This window comes from Schistocerca piceifrons, chromosome 2 (assembly GCF_021461385.2).
Source record: "Schistocerca piceifrons isolate TAMUIC-IGC-003096 chromosome 2, iqSchPice1.1, whole genome shotgun sequence".
Classification (NCBI taxonomy): Eukaryota; Metazoa; Arthropoda; class Insecta; order Orthoptera; family Acrididae; genus Schistocerca; species Schistocerca piceifrons.
The window spans coordinates 1,098,425,850-1,098,444,283 of record NC_060139.1 but is presented as its reverse complement, the minus strand read 5'-3'; the positions used below and the strand labels follow the sequence as shown (position 1 = coordinate 1,098,444,283).

General features: G+C 40.5%; 1 protein-coding gene across 1 annotated transcript in view; it reads right to left on the bottom strand.

The window, feature by feature from the left end:
- LOC124776158 (dynein axonemal heavy chain 3) overlaps window positions 1-18,434 on the bottom strand; it is a 1,197,897-nt gene that overhangs the window by 815,589 nt on the left and 363,874 nt on the right. The window contains exon 22 of the mRNA XM_047250998.1: window positions 11,585-11,783. Within this exon, the coding sequence (XP_047106954.1) occupies window positions 11,585-11,783 (199 nt within the window). The remainder of the gene's footprint in view (window positions 1-11,584; window positions 11,784-18,434) is intronic.

Sequence of the window (18,434 nt, the reverse complement as noted above, 5' to 3'; positions counted from 1 at the left end):
CCAGTGAGTGTAGAGCCTGAAATAGGGCTACATCTGGATTTTTGTGTTGTTCCAATGCTCTCACCCTTATCTGTTTGCCTGAAATTTGTTCATGCATTGTGTTAAATTTCTACCCAGTTAAATATTGTAATCATATGAAGTCCTTGTATACATTTTTAAATTCCTCATTAACTCACATTCAAACTAAATTGCACTGTTTCAATGTTTACTGTCTGTAACTGCAATACGTTAGTTCAATTTCCTCCTTTTCCTTAGGTGACCCAAGAGGTATGCTGTTTTACTGTGGTGTCTGTGGTTTTATTTTATTTTTTAAATTCTGTTTTAGTATTCTCTAGCATCATATTTGTTGGTTTTATTTCATTTTTTCATTCTGTTTTAGTATTTTTTATTTTATAAAGCAAGTTGTTCACTAAATGCATTGAACGAGGGTGGGATCCCAGTAGTCATTTTTTTCATCACCACAGGCGTACAATGTGTACAACAACACACGTTTAATTAGTATCAACTTAATACATTTGTAGAAGACAAGCACATACAAAAACTCTTGTTGCAATACCACTTGAAATTTACCCCACAACACAAACACCAACAACAAAAACTTTGGAAACTAACCAACCCAGATGATATACAGCTCACCAGAATTTGGCATACCTAATACTGACGGGAGGCTGGATCATTGTATAGAGTGCTGCATTGCCGAAACTGACTGTGCCGTAGACACTGCCTCTGCTGTAGATCAATGTGGCGCTGCTGTGATCCATGGCTGTTGTTATCAACAGGTTATGAGATTATTAGAATCCAAGCTGTCTAGTCGTAGTAGAAATCTCCCAACTTGTGACTAGTGAATTTCTTCTTCATAGTAAATGTAGTTGAAGCATTTAATAGTTGTTCGTTGACCACACAAACCTCTTCAAACTTCTTGATTCAGAGCACTAGCAATTGATGTATTGTCTGTATTTTAACTTTTGGCACCTGATCTTCTTTACTACTGACAACAGCTATAAACTCCTGCCAATCTGCATATTCAAAATTCACGAATTCACTTTAACATTTCAAATTTCTGTTTACTATTCACTGTTCATAAATTTTATTTACTCCCAGCTGTATTTATTCTGGATCCTGTCATGGACACGATTCATAATGTTCTGCTGGTTCTTTCCTATGTTATCGGGTGGTGAATTAGAGTCTGATCGGCCATGCATTACAAAGCTGTTACATTATTTGGAGCATTGCAAGAACATTGATAAGGACAAGGTCCAAAATATTCCATGTTAATCAACATATTCCAATTGAGATTATTCATGTCGCAAGTTTCAACATGTCCCTGTGATGTCATAGGCATTGCCACAGATGATCTTTCTCTATGGTGTACTCCATATATCCAAGGCAGGACACGAAGACACAGAATAAACCAACCTGTCAGTACATACCATGAGTGTGGTACGATGTTTATTGTTTATAATGGATCACATTGATTTTTCGTTCTTTGTTATTTTCTTTTTATACATGTACATAGCCAAACATTAATTAACAAGTTGCTTAGTGTCAGCAATGTTTTGATACAAAAAAGGAGAAGCGATATCCGCTTCAAATGATTAATTTCTGTACTTTCAACTGTTTGTTTCTATAACTGATTGACAGTAAAGGTATTGACATTGAAGGTCTGTCGATATTAGTGCCAGTTAAAATTTGCTCAGGATATGTGAACACATTTATAAATTACCTTCCAATTTCTTTCAATTATTCTTTCGAATATTTTTTCCCCCAATTATTCAAGCAGCAACTGTTAATCAGTTTCCATTATTTGCCCGCCCACATATGCCACTATTCAATGGCGACCATGACAGGACGGTGCTGAGCAAAATATAAGCAGACCTTTCAATTGTTGTATTTATTACATATCCATGAAACTGGGGTGGCGGGGGAGGGGGGGGGGGTTGCGGGGGGGGACAAATGAAAATTAAATTCTGCCTACAAACTAGACACGCTGGGAATGCTGATTTCAGCAGTAAAGTTAGGAAGATGCTACACTGTATGCTTACATGGCCTCACTTGGCGCTGTCTCTCTAGCAGTAGGTAATCTTTTATCCTTCATATTAATATCCTTTATGGAAAGTGCACTTCCACAGAAAAGACAAAAATCTGTACAAAGTCATCATTAAAATGTAAGATAAGTCATTCAAATTCTATAAGACTGTGTCAGATAATAATCAGATTCACTAGTGAACACGCAGCTAAATCCACTTTAATTGAAAATTTCATTTTTGTAAAATTTTTTTTCCTAGTTTTGTCAGACACTATTCACAATGGAGTCAAAGGAAATGGCCATTGTTGAAAATACTTTACAAAATGCAATATGCCAAGATGGCGGAAATCGGAGCTTGGCAAAAGTTGATGGTAACAAACCAACTTGTGAACAGGCTGATGGCTACCAAAACAACAATGATGGCGTCCAAGATGGCTACCAAAATAACAATGTTGGCGTCCCACTATCAAAAAACAATGGCATTGGTAATATAAATAATATTGATGTCACTTTTATGACCTTTGATGAGACAATTTCTCAGTTCTCACTGGGAAACATTTTTCCAAATAGTGAAACTGAAGTGTGTGACAGCCAGAATTCCTTTGAATATTTGTTCACGACATCATGAATGCAAGAACAGGAAATAGTTCATGAAAGAAATGTAAATGCTAGGGACAAATACAATTCATCCAACTAAAAATACAACAGTTTGCAAAACAACAGGAATTTCAGGAAAATGTAGCACAACGGCTTAAGGAAAATATAGGACAACAATTTACACAGCAAAATCAGACATTTAATGATTTCAAGAATAGTATTAGTCAGTTCAGTGATGTGAGCAAAACTATACCCACTGAATTATCTGATAAACTATCTGGGAAGTTGACAGAGCTAGGTAAACAACTAAAACAAGATATAATTACAGACATATCCCGCAATATTAATATGTTAACGGAAAAAGTATCATCTGTAGGCAATAAACTGGAACAACTCACATATGAGTTGTAACATATGAGTTACAAAACCTTACTGAAGAATATTCTCAAATTCAGGACAGGCAATCCTAGATGGATGCGTTGGTAAAGAATGTGATGAATGCAGTCAGTGAGGTGCAAGACTTATGCAGTAACCTACCTACAGAAGCACAAAAGTTAAGTCTAAGAGTAGAGCAGTTAAGTTTAGAGTCAAAATTTGCCACAAAACAGAGAGATACAATATGTGCAGATGTAAATGAAATAACTGAAAAAGCTGAAGCCTGGATGCTGTATAAGGGCAGCATCCTTGCTGGAAATGCAGTGTCAGAGTGCAAAATTTATGTAGATACTGTAGAAAAAGCACTAAAAGAGAAAGAAAGTCAACTTCTACCTAAAATAGATTCAGGTTTAAAGGAAGAAGAGGAAAGGTTACAAGGCAGTATTGCTAAACCTACAGGCATTCCAAAACAACATTTGACAGAAAACAAACCTATGCTTTTAGAGAGGTTAGACACTTTCACTGGTTACCCACAACACGCGGCTAGCCCATCAAAGGAAAAAAGTGAAAGTTGCAGAATGCAACAACACCTGCGCTGTACCTGTCGAGCAAGCACAATTCCCATGTGCTATGTCACAAGCAAACTCAAACACACCTGTCACTAACAGCGCGGCGTGGTTGTCAACATTACTTGCTGATGAGGGATTACTTAGGCATCGACAATGCCTGGTATTTTCCTCTCAAAGGAAAAGAACAAACCGGGTGGTCTTTATCACAGCATTTCAAAATGTTTTACCTTGTACCTGGACCGAAGGCCAGAATATTAAATTTGTTGTTGGATACACTCAGCGTGACAGTCTGCTATGGGCTATGGACACGGTAGAACATTGCCACTACAATGAACAGTTGGAGAGACCATTTCTGGATAAATATTGGTCTCAGGCAGTACAAGAGAGGCTCTGACGTGAAGTATTAAACCCAGCAGGTATGGAAGCTTAAGGGGATATTTTGAAAAATATTTGAATAAAACCAGGTACTAGACAAACCCACTATCTTAAGCACAGGTGTCATCTTCTTGCCCACATTAGGGAAAAACTCATTACCATTCCAGAACAGGACACGAAGTACATTCTACCTTTACTGGACTCAATAGATTTGATATACGAACGCAGATCAGTACAACCCAAGCCTGTTAATATGCAGATAGTGCCACAGAGATATATGGACCAACAGGTGAATAACAGATTCGTAGTACAACACAGATGACAGCCTTATGCCACACAGACCTATGCTAATGGTAATGGTAATAAGAATGGTAGTGGAGAAAGCCATAAATTCAAGGGCAGATATAAAAGAAATGGGCAAAAATTTAACAGAAACTACTACAATGGGCAAGTAGCGTACGGTCAACCTGTGCAATATCTACAGACACAAGCTACCGGCAATTATAATCAGCCGATTGCTTGGCAAAAACACAACAATACCAGACAGCCAAATAGTCCACAGGCAGCAGAATTCGGCCAGTGAAAAAACACAAATATGCCAAATAACATGCAAAGTCAAAGAGAATTTCAATCATGAGCCTCACATGATACTCATTGGCATAATCAAAGACCAACAGTCCATATAGTAGACACTAAGACCGATGCCACCATGACGCCAGAAAACCGATCACGGTAGGCCCCCACTTCTGTGACCTGGGAGGAGAGTGGGGGCACGAGCTTGATCGACACTTGCTTTAACAGATATGATCAAGGGGGGTATACCCTCTAAGTTGTATATCTGTAGAATAATATTAGATTTATGATACTGGAAAATCATATTCCAGAATTTATGTTGTTAGTTGATAAGGAACATTTTCTTTTTTCTTTTTCTTTTTTTTATGTCAAATGTGTAAATGATAAGATGAGTGGATGTAACAATGAAGAATTTTATTTTCATGTGTCTAGAGATGACGATACTCTAAATACAACACTTCGTCTTGTGCGTGGCCCAGTTGTAAACAAATAATTCAACTAACTCACGACGACGTTAGTAGTAACAGAGTGACGTGGTGCATGTGCATTGGGGAGCAAGCTAGTCAACAGGCCGCAAGCACATGCACGCCAGACAGACACAGCTGGGAGTGCTGGAGCACCCAAAACAAATACCCCCTATGAGCTACGGCCTGCACTAGCATTTCTAGAGCATACTACATAAACTGGGACATAGAAGATGAAGGGAGAGTCTATACTACAACTATGACTATCTACACAATACACACATACGAACATAAGCTAAGGGATTATATACAGGAAAAGGACCCTAAACTATGAGATATTTACTTAAGTTACACTACATATACATTATACCTATATATGTACAATACTTACATATTTAAGTATTGAAAGTACATGTACTAATTATATTTGATGGACCAGAAAAGTTTTGCTGCAGGTAAACTAACAAGTACAGTATAAGTGGGAAACTGAGAAAGAGGTCACCCCATGCCTATAATACACTTTATCTTTCAGATTTATAAGGTAAGTAGAGATGCACACATGACATTGAACAAGTTTTGCGATAGGACGACTGCACACTGAAGAGAATGAATACATGGTTGGATGTATGAAAAAGGTATTAGTAGCCATCGAGCCACTGTAAACTTAGCTATGAAGATTTAGTTTTAAGTTAGTATTAAGTTTTTTTCTTCCAGGGAACAATGCATCGACACAGGTCAGTGCCACTAAATAAATGTAGTTATAAGTTTATGATATGTATGAATGTGATATTGTGAAAGTACGTGAAGAAGAAAACAGTTGCAGTGAGTCATATGTCACAATGCTGAAATAAGGCTGAGCACTGCCAAATAATCAAAGGGTTGAAACCTAACTACTGTGTGTGCCAACTACCCATGAAAGCATCAAACACCTGATTTATATTGATATTCTTAAACACTTTTGTTACTTACCTACCCACCGTTTTATGCTCATTATACATAACATGTCATATTGATGATACAACTCTGTATACCTCAGCATATGAAATGGTCATTCTTTATACAATGAACTAACACGTAAATATTGAACTGCACTTTTAAAAATTGAATAAGTATTCGATATGATTGGTATCATCAAATTTGAGTTCTGTTTAAACAACAAACTATTGTATTCTTGGGATCACAGTTAAGTCTAATAATGAGACTTAACTGAGTGCATAAATGACTTTCCTTGGGATTGCCTCAAGCCTGTAGTGTGTACATCCTTCCTGGAGAATGCTAGAGAGGCGAGGACATGCATAGTTATCTGAGCAGTGCATAGTATTTATTGTAGCAACTATTGTTTACTTCTTTAATTCTTTGGAATTAATAAATATGCTCAGACAAGAAGGCATTGTAAATCAAAATGAAATGTGTGTCAATTTATGCCATAAAGTAATAAAGAATCAATTATTGTATGAATGTTGTAAGAAGAATGTACAACCAAACAAGAGTAAAATGTGTACTCATATAATTGGAATCAAACAATGTAACAAGACTGTAATTTAACAAAACATACTAAAACAAAACGACAAGCACACTATAATGTATATGAGCGATGATAACTGCATGTCAGCAAATGAATAGGGTAAGTGTATTTTGCAACTGTATTTGTATTTTATTTTATGTGTATAGTATGTGGAAAGGACACTGCTGAAACTTTATGTAATGCAATTGCATGAAAGATGCTCAAAAACAAAGTTCAAAAGCATACAAAACCTGGCCACAAAGTCTTAAGTGTGTGTGTGATGCACGTGGGTGTGTGCGTGATACACACAAGATGGCAAAACTTCGTGCAAGATGAATTTTCTTTGCTCGACTATGTCATAAGAGCGGCAAAGAACTTACCTTGTAGACGGATGTTGGATATACTGCTGGTCTCCTCACTGAATAAGTGAGAGCGACGAAGTGAAATAAATTCCTCGGGCTGCTAATATAAAACCAGTTGTTACTGCATTTAAGATTTCATAAAGGATCACACCACTGAACACAAGCTTCATGAATTTGTGCTGTGAAAGCTACTGTAAAAGCACAACACGGACACTGAGGTTTTGTAATAAACATGTAAATGCGAGCTGGGACAATAACAGACATTGTGCTGCGCGCGCATGCTTCACAATTAAATTAAACAAAGTTAATCTGCCCAGTCAGGCAATCAATTCGCATGCTTCACGAGCTAAACGCTAGGCAGATGTTGACTGAGAACAATGGGAATATGCAGTTACACCAAGCACTTTGTTAGGAAAGAAAACTTACGTATGTATGTGTTAAAAGTAGCTGACATGCCCATATAAATTGATAACCATACAGGATAACACCAGTGGCCAAAAATAAATTCTATGCCCATACTGGCCAGGGTTATCAGCTCTTAAAAAAGGAAATAAACTCAGACACTGTGCACCTCTGTATGACATCATAGCACACTGGGGGACAATTAAAAAAACGAATGATATATTTTTTTTCTTTCTGCGTTCTTTTCTTTTTATACAAGTACAAAGCCAAACACAAATTAACGAGTTGCTTTGTGCCAGAGATAATATTTTGATATTAAAAGGGAGAAGAGATACGCTTGTCAACTGATTAATTTCTGTACCTTCACCTGTTTTTATATAATAAGTGGTAGCAGGAGGACATATGACTAGTTTCGTCATACCAGTAGTGTTTAAAAATTTGTATTCCAATCACATATTAAAAAGTGTCATAAAAGTTATTACAAAGACCTAGTTTATTTATGCATTTTATATCATAAAAGTTATTACAAAGGCCTAGTTTATTTATGCATATTTATATCAATCACACCCATCTGTTCATAATTTCCCGTGCGCCGAGAAACCTGCATCAGGAGGTTTGAAGCAGACAAGAGGAATTTGTGCGGACAGCGGAGAGGCGATCCTGTATCTGCTTTATGCACAATGGAACTAATGTGACGCAGTAGGTAACCAAAAAATCTGAATACTGATCGTAAAGGTATTGACATTGAAGGTCCATTGATATTAGTACCACTTAAGATTCACCCAGGATATGTGTACAGATTTATAAATTATCTTCAATTTTCTTTCAATTATTCTTTCCAATTATTTTTTTAATTATTCAAGCAGCAATGATTAATCAGTTTTTATTATTTTGTCCCCCCAAACATATGCCACTATTCATGCCAGCCTGCCGATATGCTGCATCTAACCATCTCATCATACATGTGCATAAATAAAACATGTATCCAGACAGTAGATTATCTACAACAATACAAAAATAAACTTGTTATAGTGGCGATCATCATTTGTCAGTTCAAAAAATGCTTGTGTAACACATCTCTTCATGAATATAATAGAGGGAAACATTCCACGTGAGAAAAATAAAGATGATGTGACTTACCAAAAGAAAGCGCTGGCCGCCACTCACAGCTCACCTGTCATTCAACAACATCTTTGCCTCTGCACTTTCGCCTCGACTGACATCTCTGCCCAAACTCTTTGCCTTTGAATATGTCTGCTTGTGTCTGTACATGTGTGGATGGATATGTGTGTGTGTGCGAGTGTATACCCGTCCTTTTTTTCCCCCTAAGGTGAGTCTTTCCGCTCCCAGGATTGGAATGACTCCTTACCCTCTCCCTTAAAACCCACATCCTTTCGTCTTTCCCTCTCCTTCCCTCTTTCCTGACGAAGCAACCGCTGGTTGCGAAAGCTTGAATTTTGTGTGTATGTTTGTGTTTGTTTGTGTGTCTATCGACCTGCCAGCGCTTTCTTTTGGTAAGTCACATCATCTTTGTTTTTAGATACATCTCTTCATGAAATTGATATGTTACCCTATGGAGGCAACTATATTAGACTGAAAATGAACCCCAGGCAGTTGCCGCGCTGTCTCTCCTTACACATAACAAAAAAATAACAACAAGAACCAGCCCTTGTGGAAGGAGACATTAAATTTGACACAATAGTCCATTAAACAAAATATAGTCAAATTAGAATTACCTCTGACTGTGATAGTGGCAGGAGTATTTTGTGATATTACAGAGAGACTACAAACGGGTATATTGGTGTAGAGGTGCATATGTCTGTCTGACAAACTGGTAGTCTTAAGATACATGTAGGTCAAGAAGCCACTACAAAAAGCTATACGGATATCAGGATATGTACACCTGTCAGACAGGCCTACAAATCTTATTAGCTATTAAAAATTTTGTAGTGACTTACTGACATACGTAGTTCATAATACTGTCAGTTTGTCATACAGGCATATTTGTCTTGACACATAACCAGCGTAAAGAAAAACTTTAATTGGAATACATCAAATATATATTATTAATCAAACAGCTGCTCTTGTAAAAGTGACTTACATGTCAGTTTCTTGCAACTACTAGAGGGTATACCTACTTTGTGTATTGTGTATTGAACTGGGGACCTAGAAAAAACAGAGAGGCTTTGTCACACCGTAGCCCTCAGTGATTCACATCCCCACAACAGGTCACGGAGATCCACCCACCCCACCACTGCCCCACACCGAACCCAGTGTTATTGTGTGGTTGACCCCCCCCCTCCCCCCCCCCCCCTTTCCCCCCTGGGAACATCTCATACGAGATGAGTGTAACCTCAAATGTTTGCGTGGTAGAGTAATTATTGTGTACACATACGTGGAGACAATCTTTGCACAGCAATCGCTGACATAGTGTAATTGAGGTGGAATAAGGGGAACCAGGCCGCATTTGCTGAGGCAGCTGGAAAACCACCTTAAAAACCTTCCACAGGCAGGCCGGCACATCAGATCTCGTACACCTTCCCGCTCGGTAAGCAGCGCATTAGACCACGTGGCTAGACAGGCAGAGCATTTCTCCTTTACTTGGATAAGGAATTTATTTCTCAGATAGCAAAAAGAACCAAATACTGCCCAGACCACCTACAACTCAGTGTATCTGCAGGCTGTAGGAGGGCACCACAAGCATGTCTTCACAGCCCAGAAACTCCATCAATAGCACTACTCAAATTGTGATACAAGGACTGTAAAGCTTTCCGCAGCCATCACAGTTATATCTGTCAACTTCACCACTCAAATACCAGAAATCATAACTCTGATTACCTACCATCATGCCCTGGAATGAGGGCCTCCTACAAGAGATACTTACCACCTGTCCTAAAGTGGTGTTCCGTTGCCCACATGACCTCCACAACATCCTAGTCCATCCCCATGCCACTCCCAAACCCAACCACTCGCCACAAAAATAATATCGTTGTGGAAGACCTAGGTGCAAAAGCACAATCCACCCACAAAACATATCCTACTCCAGTACTGTCACAGATTTATCCTACCCCATCAAGGGCCACGCCACCTGTGAAAGCAGCCATGTCATTTACCAACTCTGCTGCAATCACTGCGTAGGCTGTTTATATTGGTATGTCTACCAACCAACTGTCCACCAGGATGAGTGGCCACCGCCAAACTGTGGCCAAAAGAAAAGTAGACCACCCTGTGGCCTAACACACAGCTGAACACAACACACTTGATTTCAATGGCTACTTCACTATGCAAACCATCTGGATCCTCCCCTCCACCACCAGCTTTTCTCAGCTGCACAGATGGAAGTTATCCTGACAATACCTTCTCCACTCCCGTAATTATCCCAGCCTCAGCCTATGGTAACATACTGTCCCCACACCTTCCACCCAACAGTTTCCACCCCCCCCCCCCCCCCCTCCAACCCCATTCTCATATCCCACCCTGTTTATTGGCAGCCCTCTGCCAACACATCCACCTATCTTTCCCTGCTCCTCTGCTTTTTTGCACCTTTTTTCCCACCTCCCTGCCCAACAACCTCTTGACGCTGAGCCTGTTGACATTATAGTCCCTGCATACTCCATCAGACAGCATTCATCTCTCTTCTCACCTGTACACCATCCCTTCCCCTACCCACCCCCTCCAGATTGCTGCTTTCATCCCACATGATGCTGCATTCTGGTCCGAGATTCTGGAGTTGGCAGTCATGTGTGCATGAGATGTGGTTGCTTGTGTGTGTAAATGGTGTATGTCTCTCTTTTACTGATGAAGGCTTTGGCCGAAAGCTATATGTAAGTGTCTTTTTATGTAGTGTCTTATTGTGCCTGTCTGCAACTTGATGTGTCTTCTTTATCATGAGTAGCAATCTGTCTTTTCCTGTAATGTTGGAGCCATAATTTATGTAGCCAAAGGATTATCTAAGCCACTGGTTCAGATATTTACTCTCCTCATAATCAGAGAACCATCTTCAGTTCTAGGTGGTTGAAAATAGAGAACAACAACAAAATCCTAGGAAAAGAGTTAGCCATCCACATAACTATTGACTGTATTTACTATAGGGAACAGAGTTCAATATAGGAGCTCAAATGACACATATCATTACTTCCCACATGGAACACTAAATAAAACTGAAGCACATTACATCATCATTATCTATGGGATAACACCTCCAACATATTCGACTTACAAATCATACAATACATGTCAGTTAAACTGAAGTGGTTACTAGTTTGAGACAGTACTGTATTATAAACAACAGTAACTTGATAGATATTTAATTAATTTTGTATCAAGTTATGAAGTACCTGTAACATCGATCAGTTAGAGGAGTGATGACAAGTCGTGGAGTATTACCCAGGTATTCAAATCCATATTCAACTTCCGTTGTAATCATAGAAACATATACAGTGCCATCACGCCAATAGTAACGAAGCTGACTAATCCAACTAAAATCCTGAAGAGAGGATATTTTCAATTTCTCCAGCTGTGCCACAGTATCTCGAGCTGTTAATAAAAACAAGAAAACATTTGTTATGAAGTAAGACTCTACAAATTCACTTCTTTTAATAATATACGGCAAAAATAAATTATACCATTTTTTACAAACTGAACAAACAAAATTATAGTAACTCTCCTACTAGAAGACTACCTCCTGAAAACATGCAAACTTCTACAGAACAATAAATGCACACAACTATTGTAACAGAGGTAATGCAAATACACAACAAAAATATTACAAATCAGCAGCCTATCAAAGGAGCATAATTAACACTGGTTAATACTATGCTATGGAAAAAGATATCAGAGAAAAAAAATAGCTATGTATTCAATATTTAAACTAAAGGCATTTCTAATAAGGCACTGTTTCTATTTCATAAAAGAATTTCTGAATACGTAACACAATAGTTATTTAAAATTAAATTGTAAGAATAGGTACGTAACTTAAATTTCCTTACTATTTGCTATTAATATGTATTATTACAAATTTTCTTTGAGCTGTCCAATATCAGTGTATGATAAAACTGGACAGCAATCAAATCAAGTAAGAGACAGGGCCGCCCACAAACACATGGGGCGGGGGCGAGCAGAACGAATTTTGGAGGCCCAGGCTTTGGGAGGGCCTGCGGAGAAAAAAATTATACCTCTATATGTATTTTTTGACTGTGCCAGCAATCATAAAAGCATGTACAATGTGTGTTGCTTTTGTTACTTTACAAATTTAAAATATCAGAAAATAAATCAACTTAAAATAATGGAAAATAAATCAATGCAACAAAAATATATTATACTTTGCAAATTTTTCTGGTGATAATGCCCCCTTGCACTGCTTGGCATTTCTTGACAGAATTAGCATTTTTGTGATGCTTACTACCATGCTCGTCACTGCTGCGAAACTATGCAAGCTGACACTGGATGGTGTTGCAGTAGCTTTTACACTATACTTTGCTTGTTGTTTGACCTTGAGGTGTGGCCTTAATTTAATTTCATATCAATTTCATTGCTACAAATAAGTATCATGTGTAAATATGAAGACAGAATTAAGCACTTTCACAGAACCTTGTTACTTCACGACCAACAGAGGACATTACAACACAACAAGAACAGACAACAGAGTAACAAACCAAACAAGACAACCACTTCAACTGGAAACCAATACACTGTCTGAGGCGGTATGTCCTGAGACGCATGCGATGTTAGACCGCTGGCTGAGCGCGAGGCAGGCACTTAAGTATGCTATTGGGGGCGCTGCTACTGGCCGCTGGGACCACGTGTTCCACGGTGGCGCCCACACACTAAAAGTGTGCCAGGAGACGCGTGCCGCCACACCTTATGGTGCAATGGTGCAGAGACCTCTATGGGTCTTCGACGTCCATGACGTCTGGTGCGGATTCAAATTCCTCGGCACGCAGTACCAGAGTTAGTGTGGAGTGACAGTCACAAAAAGCTCTTATGTTTGCCATGTTTATTATTTGAGAATGATACCAAAAAGCCTGTTATGTTTAATTTAGCTAAGACAGATGAAAGATTTGAATACACAAAAACAATGTGGAAAAAGCTATACTCTATCCTTCCCAATCATGAGTATAGTTTGTTGCCAAACTGTGGCCAGGAGTAAAGTAGACCACCCTGTGCCATAACATGCAGCTAAACACAACACACTTGATTTCAATGGCTACTTCACTACACAAGCCATCTGGATTCTCCCCTCCACCACCAGCTATTATGAACTGCACAGATGGGAGTTATTCTGACAATACATTCTCCACTCCAGTAATTATCCAAGCCTCAAGCTACAGTAACACACTGTTTTACCCCATCTTCCTGCCCCACACCTCTTGATGGTGCACCTGTTGACATTCTAGTCCCTGAACACTCTACCAGACAGCATTCATCTCTCTCCCCACATGTATACAATCCCTTCCCCATCCCCACCCCCTCCAGATTGCTACTTTCATCCCAAATGATGCTGCATTCCGGCCTGAGATTCTGGAGATGGAAGTCGTGTGTGAACAAGGTGTGCTTGCTTGTGTGTATGAATTGTTTGTGCCTCTCTTTTACTGATGAAGTCTGTGGCCGAAAGATATATGTAAGTGTCTTTTAATTGTGTCGGCCTACAATTCGACACGTCTAAAAATGGTAAGTAGCAATCTGTCTTTTTCTGCATCACTGATATTCCTGCCTGGAGTTTACATTGTTTGATTTTTGCAGAGTGGCTTTCTTTGAACCTACAACCTTGTGATTTTTCCTTTGTTATTCTTCTCTATAGCATTACTCTTCTCAGTGTCCATTCTTTCTCTTCTTTTCTGTGTTTAGTCAGCACCTTGCAACCATATCTACTTCCAAGTGACACTGTATCGTGGATCGTCTGTGAACCACACACACTTCCTGACCACATGCATTGTTGATGCAGCATCTAATGTCCCAGATTCTTTCCTCCAACAGTTATATTTATTCCTATTGATTCCATTTCATCCCTAATCCTGACGTACTTGAGTGTTTTGTTTTCCGCACCTACCCTTGCCACACAAACTTTTGATTCTTGACCTAACCCCTCCCCCTTCCCCCTCTCTTCACTTATCACACACACACACACACACACCTCATCATTCCATTTCATCACATTTCTGCACCCTTTTTAACGTATTTGTTCATATATTTACATGGTTTTTGGCAGTTTCACGTATTTGTGCATATTTTTTGTATATTTGCATATTTTTGCATATATGTGTGTGTTTCTGTGTGTCTTTACATATCTTTTACACATCTCTGTGTGTCTTTTTGCTTATCTAGCTCCGCTCACAACCATCAACACCTATTTTGCCCATTTCTGTGCCATTCCCGTTTCCTTTACAACATTGCTGTCACAATGGACCATTCGTTGCTCTATCTTTCTGCACCAGTTTGAAAAGCATCCCTTTCCCTGGCTAAAACTCAGTCCCACATCCGATTTCGCAAATACTGCCTAAACAATGGAGTCCCCCCCTCAAACTGCCTAACTATAAAGATTCCTCTCTCTGGATCTCTCCCCTCCTTTCACAACGACCTACACCTTTTCAGATTTCATCAATCCCTGCCCCACACAAACCTAGTATTGCAAAAACACATCTACAAGCCACCTCTGATCCCTCCACAAGATCCTATTACTCTGGAAGCCCAACTCCATATATCACATCTCTGAAATTGAATCTCTTGCTCTCCAGCACCTGGATGAGCTTTCCAGACACCACCTCCATATGTTATCCAACCTTCTGAAATCCTACTGCTACCTTGGGGCACCACTAGGATACCCAGTGTTCCTCCTCGTCCACCTCTCATAGCAGCTAAGCCTTCCCTAGCTGACCTTTTCAACTTGCCACATCCCCCAAAACTCCCTACCAACTCTCCACCAAATCCACAGAAAAAACATTCCCATAACACTGTTCTTAATCTTTCTACCAAAACCCTCAGCTCCACAGTGGTTTCAGTTCTATCCAAAGGCCTCACATTTAGCCCTAGTCCCAAATTTAACCATGCTGGATTTGTACGAGGTGCATTCAAGTTCTAAGGCCTCCGATTTTTTTCTCCAGACTGGAAAGAGATAGAAACATGCACATTGTTTTACAATGAGGCCACGTTCATTGTCAATACGTCCCAGAGATGGCAGCACCGTATGGCAGATGGAATTTTACCGCCAGCGGCGAGAATGAGAACTGTTTTAAATACTTAACATGGCGACGTTTTCCTTACTTGAACAGCGTGCAATCGTTCGTTTTCTGAATTTGTGTGGTGTGAAACCAACTGAAATTAATCTACAGTTGAAGGAGACATGTGGTGATGGAGTTATGGGTGTGTTGAAAGTGCGTTCGTGGGTGCGACAGTTTAATGAAGGCAGAACATCCTGTGACAACAAACCGAAACAACCTCGGACTTGCACAAGTCGGTCTGACGACATGATCGAGAAAGTGGAGAGAATTGTTTTGGGGGATCGCCGAATGACTGTTGAACAGATCGCCTCCAGAGTTGGCATTTCTGTGGGTTCTGTGCACACAATCCTGCATGACGACCTGAAAATGCGAAAAGTGTCATCCAGCTGGGTGCCACGAATGCTGACGGACGACCACATGGCTGCCCGTGTGGCATGTTGCCAAGCAATGTTGACGTGCAACGACAGCATGAATGGGACTTTCTTTTCGTCGGTTGTGACAATGGATGAGACATGGATGCCATTTTTCAATCCAGAAACAAAGCGCCAGTCAGCTTAATGGAAGCACACAGATTCACCGCCACCAAAAAAATTTTGGGTAACCGCCAGTGCTGAAAAAATGATGGTGTCCATGTTCTGGGACAGCGAGGGCGTAATCCTTACCCATTGTGTTCCCAAGGGCACTACAGTAACAGGTGCATCCTACGAAAATGTTTTGAAGAGCAAATTCCTTCCTGCACTGCAACAAAAACGTCCGGGAAGGGCTGCACGTGTGCTGTTTCACCAAGACAACACACCCGCACATCGAGCTAACGTTACGCAACAGTTTCTTCGTGATAACAACTTTGAAGTGATTCCTCATGCTCCCTACTCACCTGACCTGGCTCCTAGTGACTTTTGGCTTTTTCCAACAATGAAAGACACTCTCCGTGGCTGCACATTCACCAGCCGTGCTATTGCCTCAGCGATTTTCCAGTGGTCAAAACAGACTCCTAAAGAAGCCTTCGCTGCTGCCATGGAATCATGGCGTCAGCGTTGTGAAAAATGTGTACGTCTGCAGGGCGATTATGTCGAGAAGTAACGCCAGTTTCATCGATTCCGGGTGAGTAGTTAATTAGAAAAAAAAATCGGAGGCCTTAAAACTTGAATGCACCTCGTAAAAGACCTACTCTTCTCCTCCCAATTCCTGCCATGGAAGCACTTCTTTACCACCAATCCCTCCAGCCAAAATCACTGTAATTCCAACACTGAACCTGTGTAGGTACATGGCGAAGGACACCACCCCCCCCTCCCCCAGATATGGCAAATAGGGGGGGGGGGGCATAATGACAGAAGCACAGTCCAACCTTAAGCATTGGCAAAGACATTAATTATGAAAGCACAGTAAGGCACAGACAAATGGGGGCAAAAAATCATCATTCATTTTTCTTTGTGCATGATTTTGTTACACTGTCTTGTATGTACAAGGATAGTTAAGTTGTATTGCTCAAGTATGATGTGCTATGAGTGTTTCGTATTATATGTGATTCTGAATAAGAGAAGACCTAACAACAGTGCTAAGTATTTTTATTGAAGTGAAGTGGAGCCAAGTTGGGAGATTTCCCTTCATCTTGAAAGGCACTGGTGCCCTTGGAGTTGGCTGCCTGCCTCTACAATTGAAATGTAGGAGACAAAGTCCATGGTCCTATTTCGTAAGATTAACAGAAGTATAAGAGCCCTCTGAAGATGACAAATATAATGAAATGTATATGTAGTGATGGACACACACATACACAAAAAAACAAGCAACACAAGGTAAAGTGATTGAAGAATAGCACAATTTCGTACACACAGAACGATTTCAGGCTCTGTCTCCGGCTGATACTAATCTTCGGCCGGATATGGCTGCTTGTCCTGTTCCAGAGGTTGCCCCTCAGTCTGCAGATCCGGGTGGTCGCAGAGGGTGGGCTTACTGGTAGTTGGGAGCTCCGACATCAGGCACATAATGGGGCCCCTTAGGGATATGGCTGCAAGGGAGGGGAAGAAAACCAATGTGCACTCTGTGTGCATACCAGGGACAGTCATTCCAGATGTGGAAAGGGTCCTTCCAGATGCCATGAAGGGTACAAGGTTCACCCATCTGCAGGTGGTCGCTCATGTCGGCACCAATGATGTGTGTCGCTATGGATCAGAGGAAATCCTCTCTGGCTTCCGGCGGCTATCCGATTTGGCGAAGACTGCCAGTCTCGCTAGCGGGATGAAAGCAGAGCTCACCGTCTGTAGCATTGTCGACAGGACTGAGTGTGGACCTTTGGTACAGAGCCGATTGGAGGGTCTGAATCAGAGGCTTAGACAGTTCTCAGACCGTGTGGGCTGCAGATTCCTTGACTGGCGCCATAGGGTGGTGGGGTTTTGGGTTCCGCTGGATAGGTCAGGAGTCCACTACACACAGCACTCGGCTACATGGGTAGCAGGGGTTGTGTGGTGTGGACTGGGCGGTTTTTTTAGGTTAGATGACCTCGGGCAAGTACAGAAAGGACAACAGCCTCAAAGGGTGCGGGGCACAGTCAGAACATGCGGGGACCAAGCAGCAATCAGTATTGTGACTGTAAACTGTCAAAGCTGCATTGGTAAAGTATCAGAACTTCAAGCACCGATAGAAATCACCGAAGCTGATATCGTTATAGGTACGGAAAGCTGGTTGAAGCCAGAGATAAATTCTGCCAAAATTTTTACAAAGGCTCAGATGGTGTTTAGAAAGGATAGATTGCATGCAACCAGTGGTGGCATATTTGTCGCTGTTAGTAGTAGTTTATCGTGTAGTGAAATAGAAGTGGATAGTTCCTGTGCCTTATTATGGGTGGAGGTTATACTCAATAACCGAGTTAGGTTAATAATTGGCTCCTTTTACCGACCTCCCGACTCAGCAGCATTAGTGGCAGAACAACTGAGAGAAAATCTGGAATACATTACACATTAATTTCCTCAGCATG